A 22,687-nucleotide genomic window follows, 5' to 3' on the forward strand; every position below is an offset into this window, starting at 1 on the left:
GTATGGGGTGGATGAATGGACTATAAGGTGGATAGAAAGCTGGCTAGATCGTCGGGCTCAAAGGGTAGTGATCAATGGCTCCATGTCTAGTTGGCAGCTGGTATCAAGTGGAGTGCTCCAAGGGTCGGTCCTGGGGCTGGTTTTGTTCAAATCTTCATTAATGATCTGGAGGATGGCGTGGATTGCACCCTCAGCAAGTTTGCGGATGACACGAAACTGGGAGGAGTGGTGAATACGCTGGAGGGTAGGGATAGGATAACAGAGGAACCTAGACCAATTAGAGGATTGGGCCAAAAGAAATCAGATGTGGTTCAACAAGGACAAGTGCAGAGTCCTGCACTTAGGATGGAAGAATCTCGTGCACTGCTACAGGGTGGGGACCGACTGGCGAAGTGGCAGTTCTGCAGAAAAGGACCTAAGGGTTACAGTGGACAAGAAGCTGGATATGAGTCAAGTGGGCCCTTCTTGTCAAGAAGGCTAACGGCATTTTGGGCTGTATAAGTAGGGGCATTGCCAGCAGATTGAGCGACGTTATCGTTCACCTCTCTCTTCGACATTGGTGAGGCCTCATCTGGAGTACTGTGTCCAGTTTTGGGTCCCACACTACAAGAAGAATGTGGAAAAATTGGAAGGTATCCAGTGAAGGGCAACAAAAATGATTAGGGGTCTGGAACACATGACTTATGAGGAGAGGCTGAGGGAACTGGGATGCTTTAGTCTGCAGAAGAGAAGAATGACGGGGGGATTTGATAGTTGCTTTCAACTACCTGAAAGGGGGTTCCAAAGAGGATGGATCTAGGCTGTTCTCAGTGGTAGTAGATGATAGAACAAGGAGTAATGGTCTCCAGTTGCAGTGTGGGAGGTTTAGGTTGGATATTAGGAAAAACTTTTTCAATAGGAGGGTGGTGAAGCACTGGAATGCGTTACCTAGGGAGGTGGTGGCATCTCCTTGCTTAGAAGTTTTTAAGGTCAGGCTTGACAAAGCCCTGGCTGGGATAATTTTAGTTGAGTATTGGCCCTGCCTTGAGCAGGGGGTTGGACTAGGTGACCTCCTGAGGTCCCTTCCAACCCTGATATTCTAAGATTCTAGAGGCTGCACTCTGAATAGTGTTGTCCGTTCTTCCCACAGCTTCCTGCTTTCACACCAGTGTTGCTTGTTTCCAGTTGCACACTCTGCTCGTTCTCCCTTGTTGTTTAATTCCCCAATCTGACCCCCAGAAAAATAGAACTAACTATCCAAGACTTCTTCTCGTGTAACCCACATGCCTTTTGCACTGCAGTGTTTTGTTTTGTTTAGAGATAGAGAAGTAGGTAGTTGAGAAATTAATGGATTTCTCTTTGTATCTGTGTACATGGGGAAGGAGAAGATCAAGGCCATTTACTTGAAGTGCCCAGACCCATCCAGAAGCAAGGGCAGGTAGTTACTGGGCAGATCAGTGTTTTTCCATGAGCTGGAGAGTAAGTTTCCATGATGGGTGGAGTCATAAATATTCATAATTTTGAGAACTGAGCCAATCGGAGCCCAGGTCAGGAGAAGCAATGAAATTAGGAGTATGACATGACCAAGCTGGGCTTAGTGGATGTCCTGATGAGATACATGATGATGATGTCTCCTGGATCAGAGACTGGGTTCCAGTACATGTGATGACTTTGCCAATATCTTGCACCGAGTTGAACAGCCCGTAAGTCCCCCACAGGATCAAGCCATTATTACACTGCATGACCTATTTATAAAGCTTGACCTCAAAAGCCAGATGTTTTCCCCTGTTTCTTTTTTTATATAGAGAAGTAGCTTTTAACTCCCAAGTTTTTGATAGAGGCTTGTGAATTCAGCATATTTATTTATTATTTAAATGTTTTAAGAGATATTAACTCTAAGCTTTCCCATATTTTGCATTAAATTCAGATTTCATTTTAAACAGGTTTATTTTTAAAAAGCAAAACTTACTATAATTTAAATAACATTAAAATATCAAATTTAAATAATTGTTTTTTATCCACGCTGCCCAAAAGACTTGTGTAGAACTTTTTCACAGTTACTGAAATGGAAAATCCTGGTATAACCTGAACGGTGGTAGATGTGATTATTGCAACCCATTCTTTACCATCTTCTTTCCTGCTCATGGCGCTTCCCACCCTTTCAGGGGCATGGAGGGCTGAGGATGAGGGCAGAGCTGTTAGCTGAGTGGCAGTGACGAGTTAAAAGAAACCTTCCTTTCTACCCTCTCAGGTGACCCTGTCATGCTCTCCTTGTCACCACATCTTCCTCAAAAAACAAGGGAAATTTACTGCTCAGCACCATTAATGTAGATTAAGAGCCTCATACCCTGTTGGAGTATCAAATGTATTATACTTAAATCTGTAAAAACAGAAAATACAAAGTTACAGAACACACCACCCTGGCCTGCAACCTTAACCCTACCCTCTTTCATTGGTGCCCCATACCCTCTTATTGTGATGTTACCAGTTCTTGACACTTGTGCTCAGGATTTCTTCTGGAGTATCACAGGCACTTAACCTTTACCCGGTCGTGCACTGTCATGCATGATGCTTAAAATCTGTCCATGTGAACAATGCTGAAAGCTTCCGTTAGCCAGGCCTGCTAAGAGGGGCATTCAGCTTATTACCTAAAATCATGGGTGGAAAATACAGATTTTAGGTGGTTGCAAGTTGATGGGCCCCTTGTTGCCTATGTAATGGAAACATTAAGCACATATTACTAAAGTGGATGAACTGTTAATAATTTTCTTTTGCATCTAACCTGTGAGATGACTGTAAAACTATCTGAGTAGCACTGTGACATTTCATCTTCTGATATTTGCTTGCTAGTCAAGTGCTGTTTACAGTTACTTTTTTTTTTTTAAAAAAAAAGCTAATTAAACTCCAAGCTAACCAGAGCCCTTGAGTTGACAATAATGAGACATCAGCACATTGGAACAATTGAGGATTTTGTCTGATTAAACAAGATTATCTTCAGTTCTCATACGATTAAAATGGTGAATTGTTTTTGTACTTGGTACACTATTGTTTGAAACAGAAATCATAACTTTTTAATAGTTGCTGTCTTTCATTATTAAGTCTGAAAAATGTTTAAAATTGTAATGTCAGCGCTACAGTGATGTTTATGTGCTGATAAATCATCTTTTAATAAGATAAATGTGTGAATTTAATTTATCCATCTTTTTTCTTTTTCTCCCCCCTCCTCTCCCAGTGCGGTTGGCACATTTGCTCGAGCTTTGGACTGTAGTAGTTCTGTCAGGCAACCTAGTTTACACATGAGTGCAGCTGCTGCTTCTCGAGACATCACACTGGTAAGAGGTTTGCTAAAAATGCTATAATTGTACTGTTTTGCAGATGGTAGGAATTCAGCAAACCATGTTGCTTCAGGTCTGCTTTCCAGCAGATAAGTGGTCACAATATAGCTGTTATATTAAATAATTATGTACAGTATCTGCATGAGTTTACTAAGACTCTGCTGTTGCTCACATTGAAGTTAGTAGTACAGTGCAGATTGACTTCAATGAGAGTAGGATGAGACCCTAAAATTACATTCTTACCACATTTGTTATTTGTAGATTTGAACTATCCAGTTATTTTTTAAAATCAAATCAGTGTTTGTGTCTGATAAATATGAATGAGAATTGGTAAAAATCAAGCTGTGTTTTTATCACCTTGTACAAACCAAAAGCAGTGAGAGAGGAAAAAACAGCTTTAGGCTAATTAGGTCACCAAAACCCTTGAGACATAAAGAGTGTTGTTTTTTTTTAACCATATTGCCTCTTGCTTACAGAAAAATAATTGAGGTGAGTGTTTCACTTGATACTATTATTAAATTTTTGTTTAAAAAGGTTAAGTTTGAATGTGTGTTTCAATAGAGTCTATGTAGCACCCCTAAAACATTTATATTTCCAAAATATTGACTCCCTTAAAAAATAAAAATTATGGCTATAACAGCTAAGGCATTCTTTAGGCACTTATTATTATCCCATCTCATTTAGAGCCCCTACCCAGCATGCTTTTTGCCAGTTCCTGCTCCTCCTCTGACTCTCAGTGCCTTTTGTCCCCAGACTTCATAATCCGTCATTCTCTAGCACCATGCCAGTATGCACCCCTTTCCTGCTGTATCCAGAGCCTCCCACGTTTTGAGACTGTGGAACACAGCTCCAAGCTACCTCTCCAGGTGTCCTCATTTCCCCAAATACTGTAGGAAGTGGGCATGGAAGTGATCGATCAATTTAAATGCTCTAATTGAGAGAATTTTGGAAAAGGAAATCTGTTTAGCTATATGGATGTTTGTTGATGGATATATGTAGGTGGATAGATATACTCATCACACACACACACACACACACACTTATATGTACCTTTAAATTATTCCTGTGGACTATGGTAAGGAGAGAAAAGGAGTACTTGTGGCACCTTAGAGACTAACCAATTTATTTGAGCATAAGCTTTCGTGCGCTACACGAAGTGAGCTGTAGCGCACGAAAGCTTATGCTCAAATAAATTGGTTAGTCTCTAAGATGCCACAAGTACTCCTTTTCTTTTTGCGAAGACAGACTAACACGGCTGTTACTCTGAAACCAGTAAGGAGAGAGGCTTTCAGAGATGATACATTGTGGAGGTGGAGCCATCAGCCTTAAGTCTTTGGTGAACATCTTGCTGTTCTGTACCATTGCCCTTTACATGATTTTTCTTCCTATTTTGCTAGTAAAGTAAGACTTCTTAATCTACCCAGCACAGAGGTGTGTTGTGAGGATTAATTCATTAATGCTTGTCTAATGCTTTGCAGATGAAAAGCACTGTATATATACTAAGCCATACTAATAGTGTGTTTGACTACTTTGGCAGCCAGTTCTTTTCTATCTTCTTGTCTAGATAACAGACAAAACAGCTACTTTTTAAAGGAATGTTTAATAAATTGGCTTTGATAACATGGACATTTCAATGGCAGTACATTGCAAATAAATGTTTTCATTAATACAACGTGGCTGAATTCAACACATATTGCAAATGTATTAAATTCTGCCATGTTGTATTAATGGAAATATTTTAAGACCACAACATTTTTTTTGTATTTGTTTTTTAGTTCTCATCTCTAACGTTCCTGATAAGTAACTCCCACCAGCATAGATCATCTACCTGCTCAGCTGGAATACGTGATTGTTCTTAAAGCACATTCCCTTGCATTTCCTTTCAAATTTGGTTGTCACTTCATATTTTCTCAATCTCTGTTTGTGATCTGACTGTTTTTCTCATACATTTTCCTATTTCATATTAACTGACTTACTGACTTCTCCCCATTTCTTTCCTTGCTCTCCCTGTAGCTCCCTGAAATTCAGTCCTCCCACCTTTTGGGTAGTGAATTGCATTGGACCAGTGCAGTCATGGAGGTCAAGGGACTGGTTTTGCCCCAAAGTGTATCCTCGTAAAATCCAACAGTATGTTATTAAATATACAGTCTGGTAAATGTGAGAACTGGATAGTGGATAATGTACACTCGAAAACATGCAAAGGAGGACTCTCAGTTATGAAACCTGTCAAGTAATTTCATTTATGCTATACTATAAGCTAATTGAACTTTATAAAAATAATACACTACTGGTCATCTTGTCCTTTCTTGTATACGTTATACTTATGTGGTATTCTAATAGACATCAAAACCAAACAGAAATTAAATTTGGAAGCATTTGATTCTACAGGTAAACATTTTACTTAGGAAATCCAACATACTAACAATCCTATAAGTCTGTATCTTAAATATAATATTCAAAAAAGACACAGCTTCTACTACAATGCTACATGCCCCTGTATGTGCATACTGCTTGAGGGGATCAGGGACTGTAGCATAAATAACAATATAATGAAAGCATTCTGAGACAGCAGTTCTAGTTATTTGGCTAAAATAAGGTAACATAATATCCCAAAGTCACTAGTAAGGGGTTCAATGTTGTAAATACTTGATTTAGGTAAAGTGTATTTGTTGTAATCGGAAAAACGTTTCACCATACCCAGTTCTCAGATATTATGATCAATTAAAAAGGAAATGATCTGAGTCTAGATTACTGTAACACAGTAAAGGAAATTGTAGTGTTCTAAGATAGAATTTAATATCTTATGCTGTAAATAGCTCTTAAAGATACTGTCTTATCTTTTTGTTTCAGACTTTCAGATGTTACTTCAGTGACATATTCCCATTCACTTTACATTATTTACACTATCTTTTGCTATGGAATAGTTTTCTAGTTCAGTGTTTGTACTCATTTTATTAATTTTTTATCTTTAACATTTTGTTGGATTGAGTATTTTCTGTAAGTCCCACAGAACATAGATCTTTCTTACTGTACAGTTCAGTGGTTAATGCTGTAAATTGTTCCCCACAACAATTCTGTTTATAGTTTAAAAGTACATATTGAAACCAGGCCACTAAATGGGTAGATTTAGTGTTCAAGACGTGGTATGAAAGTTTGTGCCTTGGGAATGATCCATTAACTTCCATTACACCTAATAGAAAATGTGTCTTATAATAAGACACTAGAGGAGCTACCATATTATTTGTTCGTATTCACTTGTCTTCTCTCTCAATGTTTTTAAATCCTTCTCCTTTTCTCCTTGTTGGTGCATGTGCTTTTTTCCCTCCTAAGTTAGGAAAAGACACATTCCTCCTCATAATATCGTTTCTGTCACATTCCATTGTTAATTGGTGAACATGTTTTGAGCAGCACTTTAAAGTTGATACGTTCATTAGCAAAAATTGTAGTGTATTTCATTTATCACGTGGAAGTGATGTGATGTGGGTATATAATCCTTAGTACATTGCACTGAATGTGTTCTTAATAGCAATTAGTCATTGCATCTCAAGTTTAATTAACGGGGATATAGCAATGCCTTAAGCTCCCATGTGTTTGCTGTATTCCTAATTGGTTGTGTCGCTAGGCAGTGATTTAAAGAAGATTTCTGTAAACAAGAGGAAAGGTTATAACTTCGGGTGGATTGTGAGTTGTTGGACAAGGTGCAGAGGTCCTACCAGGTTATGGGCAAGTCAGGGTTATTGTCATGCTTCCCCATCTAAATGCACAGGGGATGGTAAAGAGGAAAGGCTGGAAAATGCAGATTGATTAAACTCCACTTTTAGAAGACAGGAAACTATACGGTTAACAGCTAGGATGCTGGAAGGGGAGGATGCCTTAAAGCCAGAGGTATTACACATCTTGTCACTGAAGGCTTGAGATGTGTGGCTGAGAGAGACCAATGAGTTTTGTTTCTTTGGTTGTAAACATTGCAGTCTGAGGAGTAAAAGCCTTGAGGAAGAAGATGGGAAACCCAAAAGGCTTTTTTTTTTTTTTTTTTTTTTTGTTTCTTCCCCTGCCTGATAACTCTTGTACAGTGTTTAGATAGATGGAGATGGGCATTTTAGTGAAACCTAAGCTAAGTAGACAGAATTGCTCTGCTTGCTTCTTATGGTGGAATTAGCTCCAAAGCATCTGTTACTTTAGTAAATCAGGAAACAAAAGATATTCTAAGATGTTTCCTGAAAGTAACAAAGCATAAAGAGCGTTACCTTTGAATTTTACATGTGAAGCATCTCATTTTGTGAGCTGGGGGCTGGAGCACTTGACCTCAGCAGGATCGGGCCCTAAGACTTAAGTTACTATTAAATTATAGCAGGAAGATACTATCACCATCTTCCTTGGAGAGAGGTGTTCCCCCCCTCCTCTCCCCCAGACCTGAGGTTCCTATTTGCGGGAGGTCCCAAATACTACTTTCCATCTGATTGGCCTTCATTTATGGTGAATCCCAGCTTGGGTGTTTCTCCCTCTGGTCCCCAGACTGCTCCAGATCCTTGGAGAAAGCAGACAAAAACAGAAAGATCACAAAAACATTTCCCTCTTTTGGTGGTCTTAGGCTTGCTGCAGCCTCTTCAGGCTGCTTCTGCCCTTGCTAACCCCACCCACCTACCATCATATAGGAGTCTACCTGAGCGGCGGGGGCTATAGGAAAAAAAGCAAAGGCATTACTTGTGGAGCTTGCCTCAGCATCCAGTGATTGCTTCAGAGCAGCTGAGTAGAGAATGCAGTTATTTCTTCAGTTGCTTCGAAGTATCTTTGTTACCAATCTATAAATACAACAAACAAATCAGTGTTTAGGTAGCCAAAGATGACGAAACCTTTTCCTGACAATTAACATTAAAAGAACAAGATCAGGACTACCATTTGCTCACTCAGTTCTCACTCATCAGTGAGATGGATTCTGATTGAGCAGCTGCTTGGCAGAAGTGCAATCTCTGCTTTCCACGAGAGTTGAGATTTAAATCTGAACAGGTAGATCAGCCTTCCACGGTGTTACATATGCTGTTAGTTTCAAACTTTCAGGTTGCTTGTTTTACTCTTTGTCAGGATGAATAAGTAATAAGTCAGTAGTTTAACTCCCAAATTTTTTTCTTTGATCAGATTACTATGTGTCTTAAGATAGCATGATACTAATTTTATCCATTACAGGGACTCCTCAAGGCAATTTGTGGTCAGGGCCAATGTAAGTACAATACTAAATAATAAAGTACACCATAGAAGAAAGTGAATCAAAGGAAGGCATTGCTTTTTGAAGGTTAAATTAATCAAGCAGATCCTGCCACCAGTAGTACTTGAAGAGGCATCTTCCCAAGGCATACTGAAAGTCCGGGGAAGATCTATACTGTTCATAAGAAGTAGCAAAGTATTAGTGGTATTTATATTGCAGTAGCGCTTGAAAGCCTCAGCTGAGAATGGTGTCCCATTGTAGTAGGTGCTGTACAAACACATACTTATAGGAGGGGAAACTAAGGCGCAAAGAGGTCAAATGACTCACTCAAGGTCAGACAGCAGGCCAGTGGCACAGCTGGGAATAGAACCTAAGCCGTCTGTGTCCCAGTTCAGTTCAGTGCCCTATCCACTAGATCACATTTCTGCTTAAAGATGTCATCCTTCATTTGTAAGCTAAGAACTATACCAGTGCTAATATACGGTTGTCTAGAAAGAAGCATTTGTGGGGGGAAGATGGGCAGGGTAATTGATAAGCGTACATTTCACTTTCGGCTAAGAACCTTCACAAAAAAATTAAAAACATTTTGAAAAAATGTGAACAAACTGAATCTTGTGTGAAGTAGATAAATAACTGAAAATATCTTAAATAGTCAATGATCTCTGTTTTCAGAATTATTGCCAATTTAAAATCCAAGCAATTCATTCCAGCCTGTTATGAAAACTTCCACAGAGATAAGCTTTGAGGTTACATAGAAGAAGATGAAAAAGATACTAATTTAAACCTCTCTCCTTGATAGCAGTAAGGTCCAAGCAGTGACTTTCGCATTAAAACCTTTGGGTTTACAAATTCGCATCAGCATGTAAGCACATCAGTCCATTCTGCTTCAAACACTCAAGCTCTCACTGGTGCGTTCCCTGAGATGGCTACCAGTTTAAGTGCTGAGGTCCATGATGGCTGCAGTGTGATCCTTAGAAGCTACTACAGAACTAATGCTGCTCTGCTGTGTTCATATTTAGCAGTCTTTCCTCTTGGAAAGAGGAAATATTCTTCTACACTTTTTTTAAAAAATAAATCTGGCCCTTTCATTCCTTCTTTAGGTTCTGCCTGACAAGTTTATCTTAAGAAATAGCAGCTGTGATTTTCAGAGTGAGTCTTTACACCGTCAGCACCTCCACAGCTGCCTCAGCAGCAATGGGGCTGAGGTCCTGGAGATCATGTGCATATGGGACTCTGAGTCAGACTATAGATTGTACACTTTCTGTGAAGAGGATCTGTGATGCATTTGTTTATTTCTTTACTCATCTTCCTCATCACTTATTGGTGATGTCCGCATACAACAATTTCTTGAGACCATCTGAGTGAAGATTGCAGCTATCTGTTCAGTTACCTCCATATTCTTCTTTTACTAACAAAAGTCCTCACAATGTTTAGCACTGCCCTGCATAATTTTTCATTAACAAAAGTCAGACACCAGGGACAAAATCTTCTCATACACTTCCCTATGATGGTGATAACGAAAAACTAATGATGATGTTCTCACCTGTCCAGCAAAAAATGAGACTATTGAGCAAGGAGAATTTGCATCTCTGGTTTAGCACTATTCATAATCTTTGGCCACTGAAAACAAAATGGTCAGATCCTCAGTGGAACTGCTGAAGAATGTGTGCTAATTTATAGGCAATTTATTAAATACTGTAGCTTTTAACAAATATTATAGCATTTCCATCCCCATATCAAGTACAGTGCAGACATTCTTCTGTCAGACAGCACTTAACAGGATAAACTCCAAATTTATTGTAAGTTAAGGCATGTTTCTCAGCATATAGAATATAATACTTTTATTAGTTGTGATCCTGGTTGATGACTCTTTTTAATTCACCATTTTAATTCTTTTTCTTTCTTTCTTTCTTTCTTTCTTAGTTCCATGCAATGGATACATTACATAAGCATAACTATGATTTGAGCAGTGCCATTAGTGTTCTGGTACCACTTGGAGGACCAGTTCTATGCAGAGATGAAATGGAAGAATGGTCAGCATCGGAAGCTAGTTTATTTGAAGAGGCTTTGGAAAAATATGGCAAAGACTTCAATGATATACGACAAGACTTTGTAAGTACAGAACTAATGCACGTTTTTCTTTCCATGTTTAAATGTGTTTTGGCCGTGAGAGCTCTAATTGTTTTCTATTGATTTGAATGATTAGCTTAAGGACGAGACGCTTTTGTACTACCAAATGGATAAGTGTATTATCTGGATTAAAAAATAGTCTGTTCTTGTTTAGTGACACATCTTGGAAAGCTAAATTCTAATGTATTTTGACTGGGATTTTCTCAGATCCTGTAAGAAAGTAGGGTGTCCAGCTTCCACTGAAATTCAGTGGCAGTCCTAAATCCCTTAAGAGCATTGAAAATCCCAGTCTTTCCTTCCATGTTTAGCAATGAGGGAAATCCTTACTCAGACCGCTTTTAAAAATACTCCATAGTGAGCTATTCTGATACATTACGCATTTGATACTTGTGAATGGTGAAGGAAATACTCCCAACTCTGTCTGCTTCTGAAATATTGAAGTTTTGTGCAGCAAAGCTTTAATTTGCTGTGTCCTGATGCAGAGTAATGGGATGGAGTTGATACCAATCACCAACTGCCTGGGTGATTGGTAAATTAGCTTGCAACTCTTTCAATCTTTTTTTTTTTTTGGGGTGGGGGGTAGACCCTCATCTATCATGAGAGTACTCATGTTGGATTGTGGTTGGGAAAAGGTTAAATATATGCAAAACAAAGGAATTTAGTAGGGCTGTCAATTAATCGCAGTTAATTCACGCGATTAACTCAAAGTTAATCACAATTTTAAAAAAATTAATCGCAATTAATTGCAGCTTTAATCGCACTGTTAAACCAACTGAAATTTATTAAATATTTTGGATGTTTTTCTACATTTTCATATATATTGTATTCTATGTTGTAATTGAAATCAGTGTATATTATTTTTATTACAAATATTTGCTCTGTAAAAATTTTAAACAAAAGAAATAGTATTTTTCAGTTCACCTCATCCAAGTACTGTAGTGCAATCTCTGTCATAAAAGTGCAACTTACAAATGTAAATTTTTTTTTTGTTATGGAATTGCACTAAAAAACAAAACAATGTAAATCTTCAGAGCCTACAAGTCCACTCAGAACTGCTTCTTGTTCACCCAATTGCTAAGACAAACAAGTTTGTTTACATTTACAGGAGATAATGCTGCCCTCTTCTTATTTACAGTGTCACCAGAAAGTGAGAACATGCATTTGCATGGCACTTTTGTAGCTGGCATTGCAAGATATTTACATGCCGGATATGCTAAACATTCATATGCCCCTTCATACTTCGGCCACCATTCCAGAGGACATGCTTCCATGCCGATGACACTTGTTAAAAAAAAATGCGTTAATTAAATTTGTGACTGAACTCCTTGGGGGAGTATTGTACCCCCTGCTCTGTTTTACCTGCATTCTGCCATATATTTCGTTTAATTGAAGTTTCGGATGATGACCCAGCACGTATTCATTTTAAGAGCACTTTCACTGCAGATTTGTCAAAACGCAAAGAAGGTACCAATGTGAGATTTCTAAAGATAGCAACAGCATTTGAACCAACGTACAAGAATCTGAAGTGCCTTCCAAAATCTGACTGCGATGGGGTGTGGAGCATGCTTTCAGAAGTCTGAAAAGAACAACATTCCGATGTGGAAACTACAGAACCCGAACCACCAAAAAAGAAAATCAACCTTCTGCGTGTACCATCTGACTCAGATAATGAAAATGAACATGCATTGCTCCGTACTGCTTTGGCTTGTTATCGAATAGAACCCATCATCAGCATGGACACACGTCCCTTGGAATGGTGGTTGAAGCATGAAGGGACGTACGAATATTTAGCGCATCTGGCATGTAAATATCTTGAGATGCCAGCTACAACAGTGCCATGCAAATACCTGTTTTCACTTTCAGGTGACATTGTGAACAAGAAGCGGTCAGCATTATCTCCTGCAAATGTAAACAAGCTTGTTTGTCTGAGTGATTGTCTGAACAAGAAGTAGGACTGAGTGGACTTGCAGGCTCTAAAATTTTACATTGTTTTATTTTTGAATGCAGTTATTTTTTGTACACTTGTAATTCTACACTTGTAAGTTCAACTTTCATGATAAAGAGATTGCACTACAGTAGTCGTATTAGGTGAATTGAAAAATACTATTTCTTCTGGGGTTTTTTTCAGTGCAAATACTTGTAATCAAAAATAAAGTGAGCACTGTACACTTTTTTTATTCTGTTTGTACTTGTAATCAATATATTTGAAAATGTAGAAAACATCCAAAAATATTTAAATAAATGGTATTCTATTATTGTAAACAGTGTGATTAATCATGATTAGTGTTTTTAATTGCTTGACAGCCCTAGAATTTAGTTATAATTGAAGCATATGAATAAGCTGCCTGTGTCCATGCAGGTTTAACGCTCCTTAAGTCTCTGTTATGAGATCTCAATTCATTCAGTTCCTTGCGGATGGCTATCCAAGATTCTTTGCTCCCCCATTATGTTTTACCAACTAGCACCTTTATTAGCAGTCTCTTCAAGGAAACCAAGTATTAAGTGTACATGATGGAGTTAGAGCTGGGCAATTTTTTTCAAATAGCTTATTAGCCCAGAACTGCAGTTTTGGGTTGACCAAAACTGTTTGTGAATTTGGCAAGTATTTTTGGCTGGGAAAAAAACGGAGGAAATTCCAAAAAAGCTGAAACATTTTTGACTGTTTTTGAAATGATATTTCATTTAGAAATTTAGCTTTCCTGTTTTTTTAAAAAAAAAAAAAAAAAAATGAGGGGGAAGGAAGGAAGATCAAAAAAAACCACCAAAAAATGAAATGTTTAATTTTGTGTCAAATAAAACTTATTTCTCAACCAAACAACTTTTTTTCTGGTTTGGCCACGAAACCAAAATATCAATTATCTGTCCAGCTCTGCTTGAAGTCCCTCCAAAACAGGCATGTGGGGTAGTGTGAGGAAGCTTGTACTTCCACTGCCAGTGCTGTACATGGAAAGAAGACTTCAGTGTTGTCAGATCACTTTCACAGTTCTAGAATAAATATAAGTGAAAATTGACGACAAGAGAAGGATATTGTGTCTCTGAGGAGCTGCCTTTTGAACAGATGTGAATGTGTTGCTACGTGATTTTTAATGTTCTCAAGGAAGAAAATGTCTACTGGATTCAGCTCATACTTATGGCAGAAAATGATATGTAAGATGCGGTTCTGTTAATAAGTTAAAATTAATTACATTTAAGAAAATTATTGTGATACTGGCAATAAAGAATAAGGGGTTACACTTCGTATTAAGTTTCCATTTATAAAGAGTTAACAAATGGTTAATAGATGTGTTAATACATGATTCCTCAGTTGTTACAGAGTTCAGCTCAATCGGTTGCTTATTACAGTCTGTAACACCTACTGATGTGCTTACCAACCACCTGTGACACTACTCTCTAAAATAGCTAATAAAATGTATTCACCCCTTATAAGTAGAACCTTAATGTAAAGTATGGCTGAATAAATGTAAACTTCATTGTTGGTTTCCTATGCTATTCTTTTGTTCTCTATGTAATTTACTATAGGCTTGGCAGAATTTGATTTTTAATTTGTATTATTTTGACATATATCACTGTTTGTTTGTAAGCATTTTTTTACTTTTATCAATTTATATTTTCACAGTTGTGGGAAATTATGCGTCAGACGATTATTCTTTGGCAGTAGACATTGAGATTCAAAAAGTTAAAATGCAAATTGTCAATATTACATGTCAAAAAATACAAAGGATATATCCTTAAATCAAACGCTAATAAGTTCTCAAGAAGCATTTTTCTTTTATCTATCTGTAAGTTTTGATTATCATCGATAAAATATAATTTTTAGTCAGTTTGTTTGTACAGTGAAATCGGTTTTTACCATTTACCATTAAAATCTAATCCTTCCAAGTCTAATTATATGGTGTTACACTAGTTAAATTCTGTTTATACCCACGTAATTGACCACTCCCATTAATGCATTAGAACATTGCAGAAATCACTTCTGATCCATAATGCACAAAATGCTGGAAATTTAGAACAGCCGACTGAAAACTTTTTAAAATGCTTCTGGTGGACCAAAGAATGAAAAAAGGCAAAAGAGACATTGTTCTTGTTTAAATGAGGATAGTTAGAGAATGAAATCATTGTTGGGCTCAGCTGAAGGCATATGAACACTGCGTCAGAGAGTGAAACCTGAGGGGAGCACAGATGAGTTATATGCTCCGAAGTTAGAGTGGGGATTGCCTCCTACCCTCAGTCATGTTCTCTGCTTCTAGAAATGTAGCCTGTCACCTTAGAGTAGCCTTAGAAGGGCACATCTTTCACATAGCTATTCCTGTAGCATTAGTCAGTTAGATTTCCAATGAGAATTACGTATAACGCCTAATATTTCCAGGCTTTCAGACATTTTAAAGGCTTCTGACACTCAGTGGGCTCTGACTTTCGTTTTATATGAAGATATAGGAACTGATTTCATAAGTTTTTTTCCAAAGTTATTCACATACACGATCTTCAGGAGTTAAAAAATAAGAAAAATATATAAAAATAGTATAAACTGTATTTATTTCCTGGACAGCTTTTGTAGTGTAAATTAATAGCCTTACTAGAAAAATTCCTTAAATACCTATTAACCACAGGAGAGCTAGAGGTAAGCAATGAAAACCATAGTCAAAAATGTTTACATTAGTAAATTTTAAGTGCTAAATGTTTCCATCAAACCTTGAACCCGCTCAGTCTCAAGCTTGCTGTGTTCATGAACATGATCCCCTGTTCTCAAAGTTTATAGACACTGGGTAAGGTTTTTCACATAGCTGCATCCTGCAAATCCCTGCCAGCCCCTGAAATAGTTTTGTGTAGTCAGACTTTGTTTTTTTAACAGTATAATCTTAAGGGAGAGAGCTTTTTAAAAAACAAAACTCGTGTTAGAAATAAAGACGTCTTCTAAAAGAATCTGTTGCAAGACTTAATGTTAAATAAAGTAATACTTATCTGATGAACTGTGGCTAAGAATCCCTGTGTGCTTATATATTTTGACTCAAAGATGTAATAAAGGTACATTAATATAAAAGGAAAATCTGGAGCTCTGTTCTAAGAAGTCAGCTTAGACATGCTGATCATGTGGTATTGGTTAATCTTGATTACCTGGTGTGACAAAGTGGTTGGTTGTGACACTCAAAAAGCATCATAATTAACGTAATGACCACTTGAGTCATTACATCTTGAAGGTATACTGCTTTTGGAATAATTCTGGATTTGCAACACTTGGCAGCCTCAATTGCCACTTTTATACAGTATGGCTCTTTAGAGACAATGCATTTTTCAGCCTTACTTACTGTTCAGTAGTTAGTAATAGTTAGCATTGCGTAGTGCTTGACATATTCAAAGTGTACAAGAACTAATATTAGTAAGTAAGTTCATAACAGTAAATTAATTAGAGTAAAGGAATTTGCCTTACCTTTTCAACAGACCATGAAATTTCAATTGTATACTATTTAATTTTTACTTTCCTGATATTTTTATAACATTCCAATATAGGCTTTGAATAGTAATTTGTCAGGCTGCTATCTTCTCATCAGTTTCTCATCAAGACCTCATTTCTTGCTGTTCTCCTGTTTTCCTGAGAACCTTTAACTTACAATGAACATAAATGTACTGGATTGAAAGTACATTTGAATTTCTTCACACCTCAAGATAGTACAATGGGAAGAGAACAGAGCCTTGTGTTCCCCAAACGAGGACTATTTCCCTGGTCCGAGAGTTAAGACTCTCGTTGTGGTGACTTCCCTAGTGCTGTTATAATTTAAGGGTTTGTCATCATTTTCATTGTAATGAAATTTTTTTTCCAGAGATTTATAACTCTTGCTTCTCAAATGTCTTGGTGGGTGAAAATAAAAGCGGTTTAAAAAAAGAATGTGACGGCTCTAAATCATTAAGAGTATAGGACTGTGATTTGAGATTTAAAAGTGCATGTACATTTCCAAGCTAAATATTTAAAAATCCCGCTTAGTGTTTTCAAACTTAACAAGGGTTCTATCTTTACCCTGGGGCAGCTAGTGAAATTGCAGATCAACTCTGTACATCCTTGTGTCATTGCTGCCTCACTGCCAGTCTACCTCTTACATAAACATCACACAGCTGTTTGCAGATGGTAATTTTTCTTTCCTGTGATCAATGCATAATAAAATTTGGTAATGAAAATATACAGTTCTGTAGCTGTTTACAACTTCTGTGGCAGACGCAGCCATTGAAAAACACATTTATCTTGCCTTCCTCATAGTTTTCCATAAAGTGGTTACACTCTTCTGGACAAATAGAGAGTCCTCTTCACCTGTCAGTCGGGCATGTGGGTAGCCAATTGGAATACAGGGTTTTCACACCCAGCATGCCAGGCAGGCTTCCTCAGTTGAGAACAAGAGCTGTAGAAAAGGTATGGCTTCCTATGTTATCCTGTGAACGCAGTTGCCCACTGGGGCACTCTGAATGGCTGTTCATATTGGTGTTGCACAGCTACAGACTAGGGACCGAATGGCTAGGCAGCAGTTCTGCGGAAAAGGACCTAGGGGTGACAGTGGACGAGAAGCTGGATATGAGTCAGCAGTGTGCCCTTGTTGCCAAGAAGGCCAATGGCATTTTGGGATGTATAAGTAGGGGCATAGCGAGCAGATCGAGGGACGTGATCGTTCCCCTCTATTCGACATTGGTGAGGCCTCATCTGGAGTACTGTGTCCAGTTTTGGGCCCCACACTACAAGAAGGATGTGGATAAATTGGAGAGAGTCCAGCGAAGAGCAACAAAAATTATTAGGGGTCTGGAACACATGACTTATGAGGAGAGGCTGAGGGAGCTGGGCTTGTTTAGCCTGCAGAAGAGAAGAATGAGGGGGGATTTGATAGCTGCTTTCAACTACCTGAAAGGGGGTTCCAAAGAGGATGGCTCTAGACTGTTCTCAATGGTAGCAGATGACAGAACGAGGAGTAATGGTCTCAAGTTGCAGTGGGGGAGGTTTAGATTGGATATTAGGAAAAAATTTTTCACTAAGAGGGTGGTGAAACACTGGAATGCGTTACCTAGGGAGGTGGTAGAATCTCCTTCCTTAGAGGTTTTTAAGGTCAGGCTTGACAAAGCCCTGGCTGGGATGATTTAACTGGGAATTGGTCCTGCTTCGAGCTGGGAGTTGGACTAGATGACCTCCTGAGGTCCCTTCCAACCCTGATATTCTATGATTCTATGATCATGGAAAACTATTAGTAAGGTTTAGAGAAATGTACTTTTTGTTGATGTGGATGCCACCAGTATCAACAAAGGTGCAACTAGCAGTGACCATACTCAGAATGAATAACAGTGGAGAAGCTAGGATTGGCTAGACTAAAGTAATTGGAAGGTGGGGCTAATCAACATTTACTGGAGTGAGTGCATCTCCGCTCTCCCTTTGGTGCTACTGTGGTAGGACCCCTCTGAGAATCTACCGCCTGATGGCTGCATCATCTAATATGTGTAAATTCTGGCACATATTAGATTCTGTCAGTAATGTCTCAAGAAGGTATGGACCCAAGTACTGGATGGTTGCTCAGCAGAGCTGGTCCATTGAGGTCAATCTGTGTGCCTTCCTGGATTGCTTGGAGTTCTCTCAAAACATAGCATTTTTTTAAAATGTATTTTATTATTTTTTATTTACTAGAGAAGCTGGAAGAATGTTGAAAAGAGAAACGTGTACTTACACACACATACACACACAAACACACACAAAATTAATTGCAAAATAATTTATGCTTTGTTTCATTATCTGGTATATATAAAAATATGGCCAACATTGGAAGAGTGTCGGTCAAAAGGGGCAGTGGAATTAGGAGAGGTAGGAGAAAATTTTACAATCTGATGTTTACTGTTGAATTGAAACTGTAATAAGATTTGTATTATGTATTATAACCTTTTACTTAACCTCTTATACACGAGTCAGTTTTTAAAGGGAGATTTCATCTTTATGCCAACATTGTAAAATGGCAAAGGGAACTTTAGAAAATAGACCTTGCATTGCTGGGACTTCGTAACCTTAATCTCATAACTGGAATGCAAAGATTACAATTAATGCATGGCTAGATTTCCTAATCTATTGTCTATATGAAATATCATAAACAAAATAGTAATAAGTTTTCAACTCTTGTGGGAAAAGTCCAACGTATTTTAAAATACGTTGGACAACTAATTCCTTGCTTGTAATACAGATAATTGTTCTGGTGGACTAGATAATTCTGTGGGAGTTATAAATAGTTGCTCTGTTCTCTCTATCTCACACACATAAACATCCTTACTTTTCTAATGACAAGGAAATGTACATTGTGAAAGGTGTATAAGAAGATCTGTTGCCCATTTTTGCACACGGATCTAATAGGTCTGTTGTCCAGATTTTGCACAGAGATTTACTGAAATTTCAGCCTCAGCACCAAATTTGCTCCAAATGGCAGCATCTGCCCCTTTCTGGGGCCTTCTGTTTCTACTTAACTGCTAGTGTAAAAAGCTTCACAACGGCTAGCCTGCTGGTGCGCTGAGTCCATAGCCTGTCATGCAGCCCAACATTGTGCGATTATTTCCTTGTACTCCCCCATCAGATTGTCGGTATCCCTCTGTTGTCTCTTGTCTTCTACTTAGATTATAAACTCTTTGTGAGCAGGGATTGTCTTTTTGTTCTGTGTTTGGTGCAGCACCTAGTACAACAGGGTCCTGGACCCTGACTGGGGCTCCTAGGTGCTACAATAATACAAATACGAAATAATAAGTATATATTCATGATTAATTTTGGTCAATTTCACAGTCATAGGATTTTAAAAATCGCAAATTTCATGGTTTCAGATACTTAAATCTGAAATTTCATGGTGGTGTAACCATGGGGGTCCTAACCCAAAGGAGTGTCATGTGTGGGAGGGGAGGGATTTGCAAATCTATTGTAGGGGGTGATGGTATTGCCACCTACTTTTGCACTGTTGCTGGAGGCTGCGCTGCCTTCAGAGCAGAAGTGAGGGTGGCATGGTTTGGGGGGGTCCTCCCTTTTAGGAGGCAGGGCTGGCCTTACAAGTGGGTGACATGGGCAACCGCCCAGGGTGCCTTGGTCAGGGGGTTTCCGCGGTCAACACCCGCCCCAGCCAGCCCAGGGCCTCTTTAACCCCTGAGCACCGGGGTGCTGGGCCTGGAGTCACGGAGGGGCAGGACTTTGGGCACCCTGACTGAGTGCTTCTACCATATGCCGGCTCCAGCTGTTGGTCCTGGCCAGGCTGGTGAGGGACAGGACTTCCTCTTGCCCTGCATGGGCTGCTCCCAGGACCAGCTCAGACCCACTTCCAGGAATCTCTTCTGGCTGCAGGAAGCTCTGTGGCTGCTGGTATGGTATTGCCACCTTTACTTCTGTGCTGCTGCTGGCTGCAGCGCTGCCTTCAATGCTGGGCTGCCAACCAGCGTGCGCTGCTCTCCAGCTCTGAAGGCAGCACAGAAGTAAAGATGGCAATATTGCAAGCACCCCCACAATAATCTTATGACCCCCTCCCCCCCACAATCTGCTTTTGGATTGGGACCCCCCAGTTTGAGAAATGCTAGTCTCCCCCTTGAAATCTGTATCGTGTAGAGTAAAAGTACACAAAAGAACAGATTTCACAGGGGAGACTAGATTTCATGGTTTGTGATGCATTTTTCACAGCTGTGAATTTGGTAGGGCCCTAAGTATGTGTTTCAGGCAGAAACTGGGGAAGGTCATGGCATGACAGCCCACTCGTATCATTAGCGGCATTGCTACCAATAGTGGGACAGCCAACCTCTGTGACATTGGCACTGAGCTAATATTCTGGCTGGTATATTTTCACATGTGAAGTTCCCGTGAGACTTAGTCATGTGAAAGTGATTTGTTCTAATTGTGATGATGTTCTCTACCTGTCGTTTAAAAAAGAAAGAAAAAAGTGAGAGAAATGTACTGCCTGTGTGTTATTACACTGGATTCTGCATTGGCCATATAGAACCAATGGTTTAGGCATGTAACTTAAAAATAGCCATTCCCATAAAGGTTTTACATTGTTTAACCTTTTTATTTGCATTAATTCTGAATCTTTCTAACATACAAAGAACATTTACTCCATCTTTTTCTAAATAAGATGTGGATATTTAAATTTCCTGACACACTTTTTGCTTGTATTTAATTCATGCCAAATGTTTTTCAGCTCCCTTGGAAGTCGCTGACTAGCATCATTGAATATTATTATATGTGGAAAACTACTGACAGATACGTACAACAGGTAATTGTATGGCTATTTCAGTATGAATGGACCTGTAATATTCTGTAATAGTCTTAAAACAATGGACTTGTACAAAAACTATTTATAAATAGTATTTTGTAGACATTTGCATATTCCTTTACCTTTTTAAAAAGACCTATTCTAAAACTATTTCTGAGATTGGGGGTTTTAAAATACCTAATTTGGTCTGATCTGGTTTTGCTGCAGTTTCATTTTCCCAGCTTTAGTTATCAGTCTAAAAGGTGTTTAACAGGGTTGAACAGTTGCATGTTTAAAATAAAGTGCTTTGTTCCCAGAGCAATTGTACATTTAAAAAAAAAAAAAAAAAGAAAATTCTAAAATGATGGAATTTTTCATCATATGCATTATCCTTTGAGACTTTTATTTTAAATGGCTGAACGAGGCATTTTATGAGCGAGGTCACATAAGGCAACGCTGAAGAGGAGGGAAAAGGCTATCCACAGTGCTCTGCTTTAGTTCATCTAACTGTCTCATGAAGTGCAATTATTTCGCCTTCCATAGCTGCTGTTATGGGTGCTGTTTTGTCGTTTTGATTTTAAGATGTTGATGAGCAAGGAAGTAAGTTCTTGTATCAAAACTGAAGCCATGTCTTTCTGTTACGGTTTGTCTTTACCGCACAGAAGTAACAGCGAAGAATATACATGAGGCCAAATTCTGAGCAAGAGTCAGAGCTTGTACGAAAGAGCTTTGCTCTGCTTAGACAGGTTGCAGGTCTGAAGGATGGAATCTTCGACACGTTTAGTTTTCTGCATAACTGAGCTGTGGCTTCTGCTCCGGCGCATGGGGTAGGGGAGTAGGCTGCGGCTTTCTTTAGTTCTGTGTTTTTGGCCCAGTGGTTCTGTGCTGTTGACCAGATGCACTGGCCACCCCCTGCCCCACGGTTCTTCACGTTCCATACAAAGCTCAATGGCACACAATGAATGTGAACATAAGAAGAACATAAGAATGGCCATACTGGGTCAGACCAAAGATCCATCCAGCCCAGTATCCTGGTTTCCAACAGTGGCCAGTGCCAGGTTTCCCAGAGGGAGTGAATCTAACAGGTAATGATCAAGTGATCTCTCTCCTCCCATCCACCTCCACCCTCTGACAAACAGAGGCTAGGGTCAACATTCCTTACCCATCCTGGCTAAGAGCCATTAATGGACTTAACCTCCATGAATTTATCTAGTTCACTTTTAAACCCTGTTATAGTCCTAGCCTTCACAGCTTGACTGTGTGCTGTATGAAGAAGGACTTCCTTTTATTTGTTTTAAACCTGCTACCCATTAATTTCATTTGGTGGCCCTTAGTTCTTATATTATGGGAACAAGTAAATAACTTTTCCTTATTCACTTTCTCTGCACCACTCATGATTTTATATACCTCTACCTTTATATACCCCACTTAGTCTCCTCTTTTCTAAGCTGAAAAGTCTTAGCCTCTGTAATCTCTCCTCATATGGGACCCATTCCAAGCCCCTAATCATTTTAGTTCCCTTTTCTGAACCTTTTCTAATGCCAGTATACCTTTTTTGAGATGAGGAGACCACATCTGTATGTAGTATTCAATATGTGGGCGTACTATGGCTTTATATAAGGGCAATAAGATAATCTCTGTCTTATTCTCTATCCCTTTTTTAGTGATTCCTAACATCCTGTTTGCTTTTTTGACTGCTGCTGCACCCTGCGTTGACATCTTCAGAGAACTATCCACGGTTACTCCAAGATCTCTTTCCTGATTAGTTGTAGCTAAATTAGCCTCCATCATATTATATGTATAGTTGGGGTTATTTT

At 38.8% G+C, this 22,687-nt stretch overlaps 1 protein-coding gene across 1 annotated transcript in view; it reads left to right on the forward strand.

The window, feature by feature from the left end:
* The window catches only part of MTA3 (metastasis associated 1 family member 3), a 195,623-nt gene that overhangs the window by 114,497 nt on the left and 58,439 nt on the right, over positions 1-22,687 (forward strand). Inside the window, exons 8-10 of the mRNA XM_084624202.1 lie at positions 3,212-3,311; positions 10,441-10,629; positions 20,817-20,891. Of these exons, the coding sequence (XP_084480328.1) occupies positions 3,212-3,311; positions 10,441-10,629; positions 20,817-20,891 (364 nt within the window). The remainder of the gene's footprint in view (positions 1-3,211; positions 3,312-10,440; positions 10,630-20,816; positions 20,892-22,687) is intronic.

This window comes from Lepidochelys olivacea (assembly GCF_965140295.1).
Source record: "Lepidochelys olivacea isolate rLepOli2 genome assembly, chromosome: 3".
In the NCBI taxonomy this organism is placed as follows: Eukaryota; Metazoa; Chordata; order Testudines; family Cheloniidae; genus Lepidochelys; species Lepidochelys olivacea.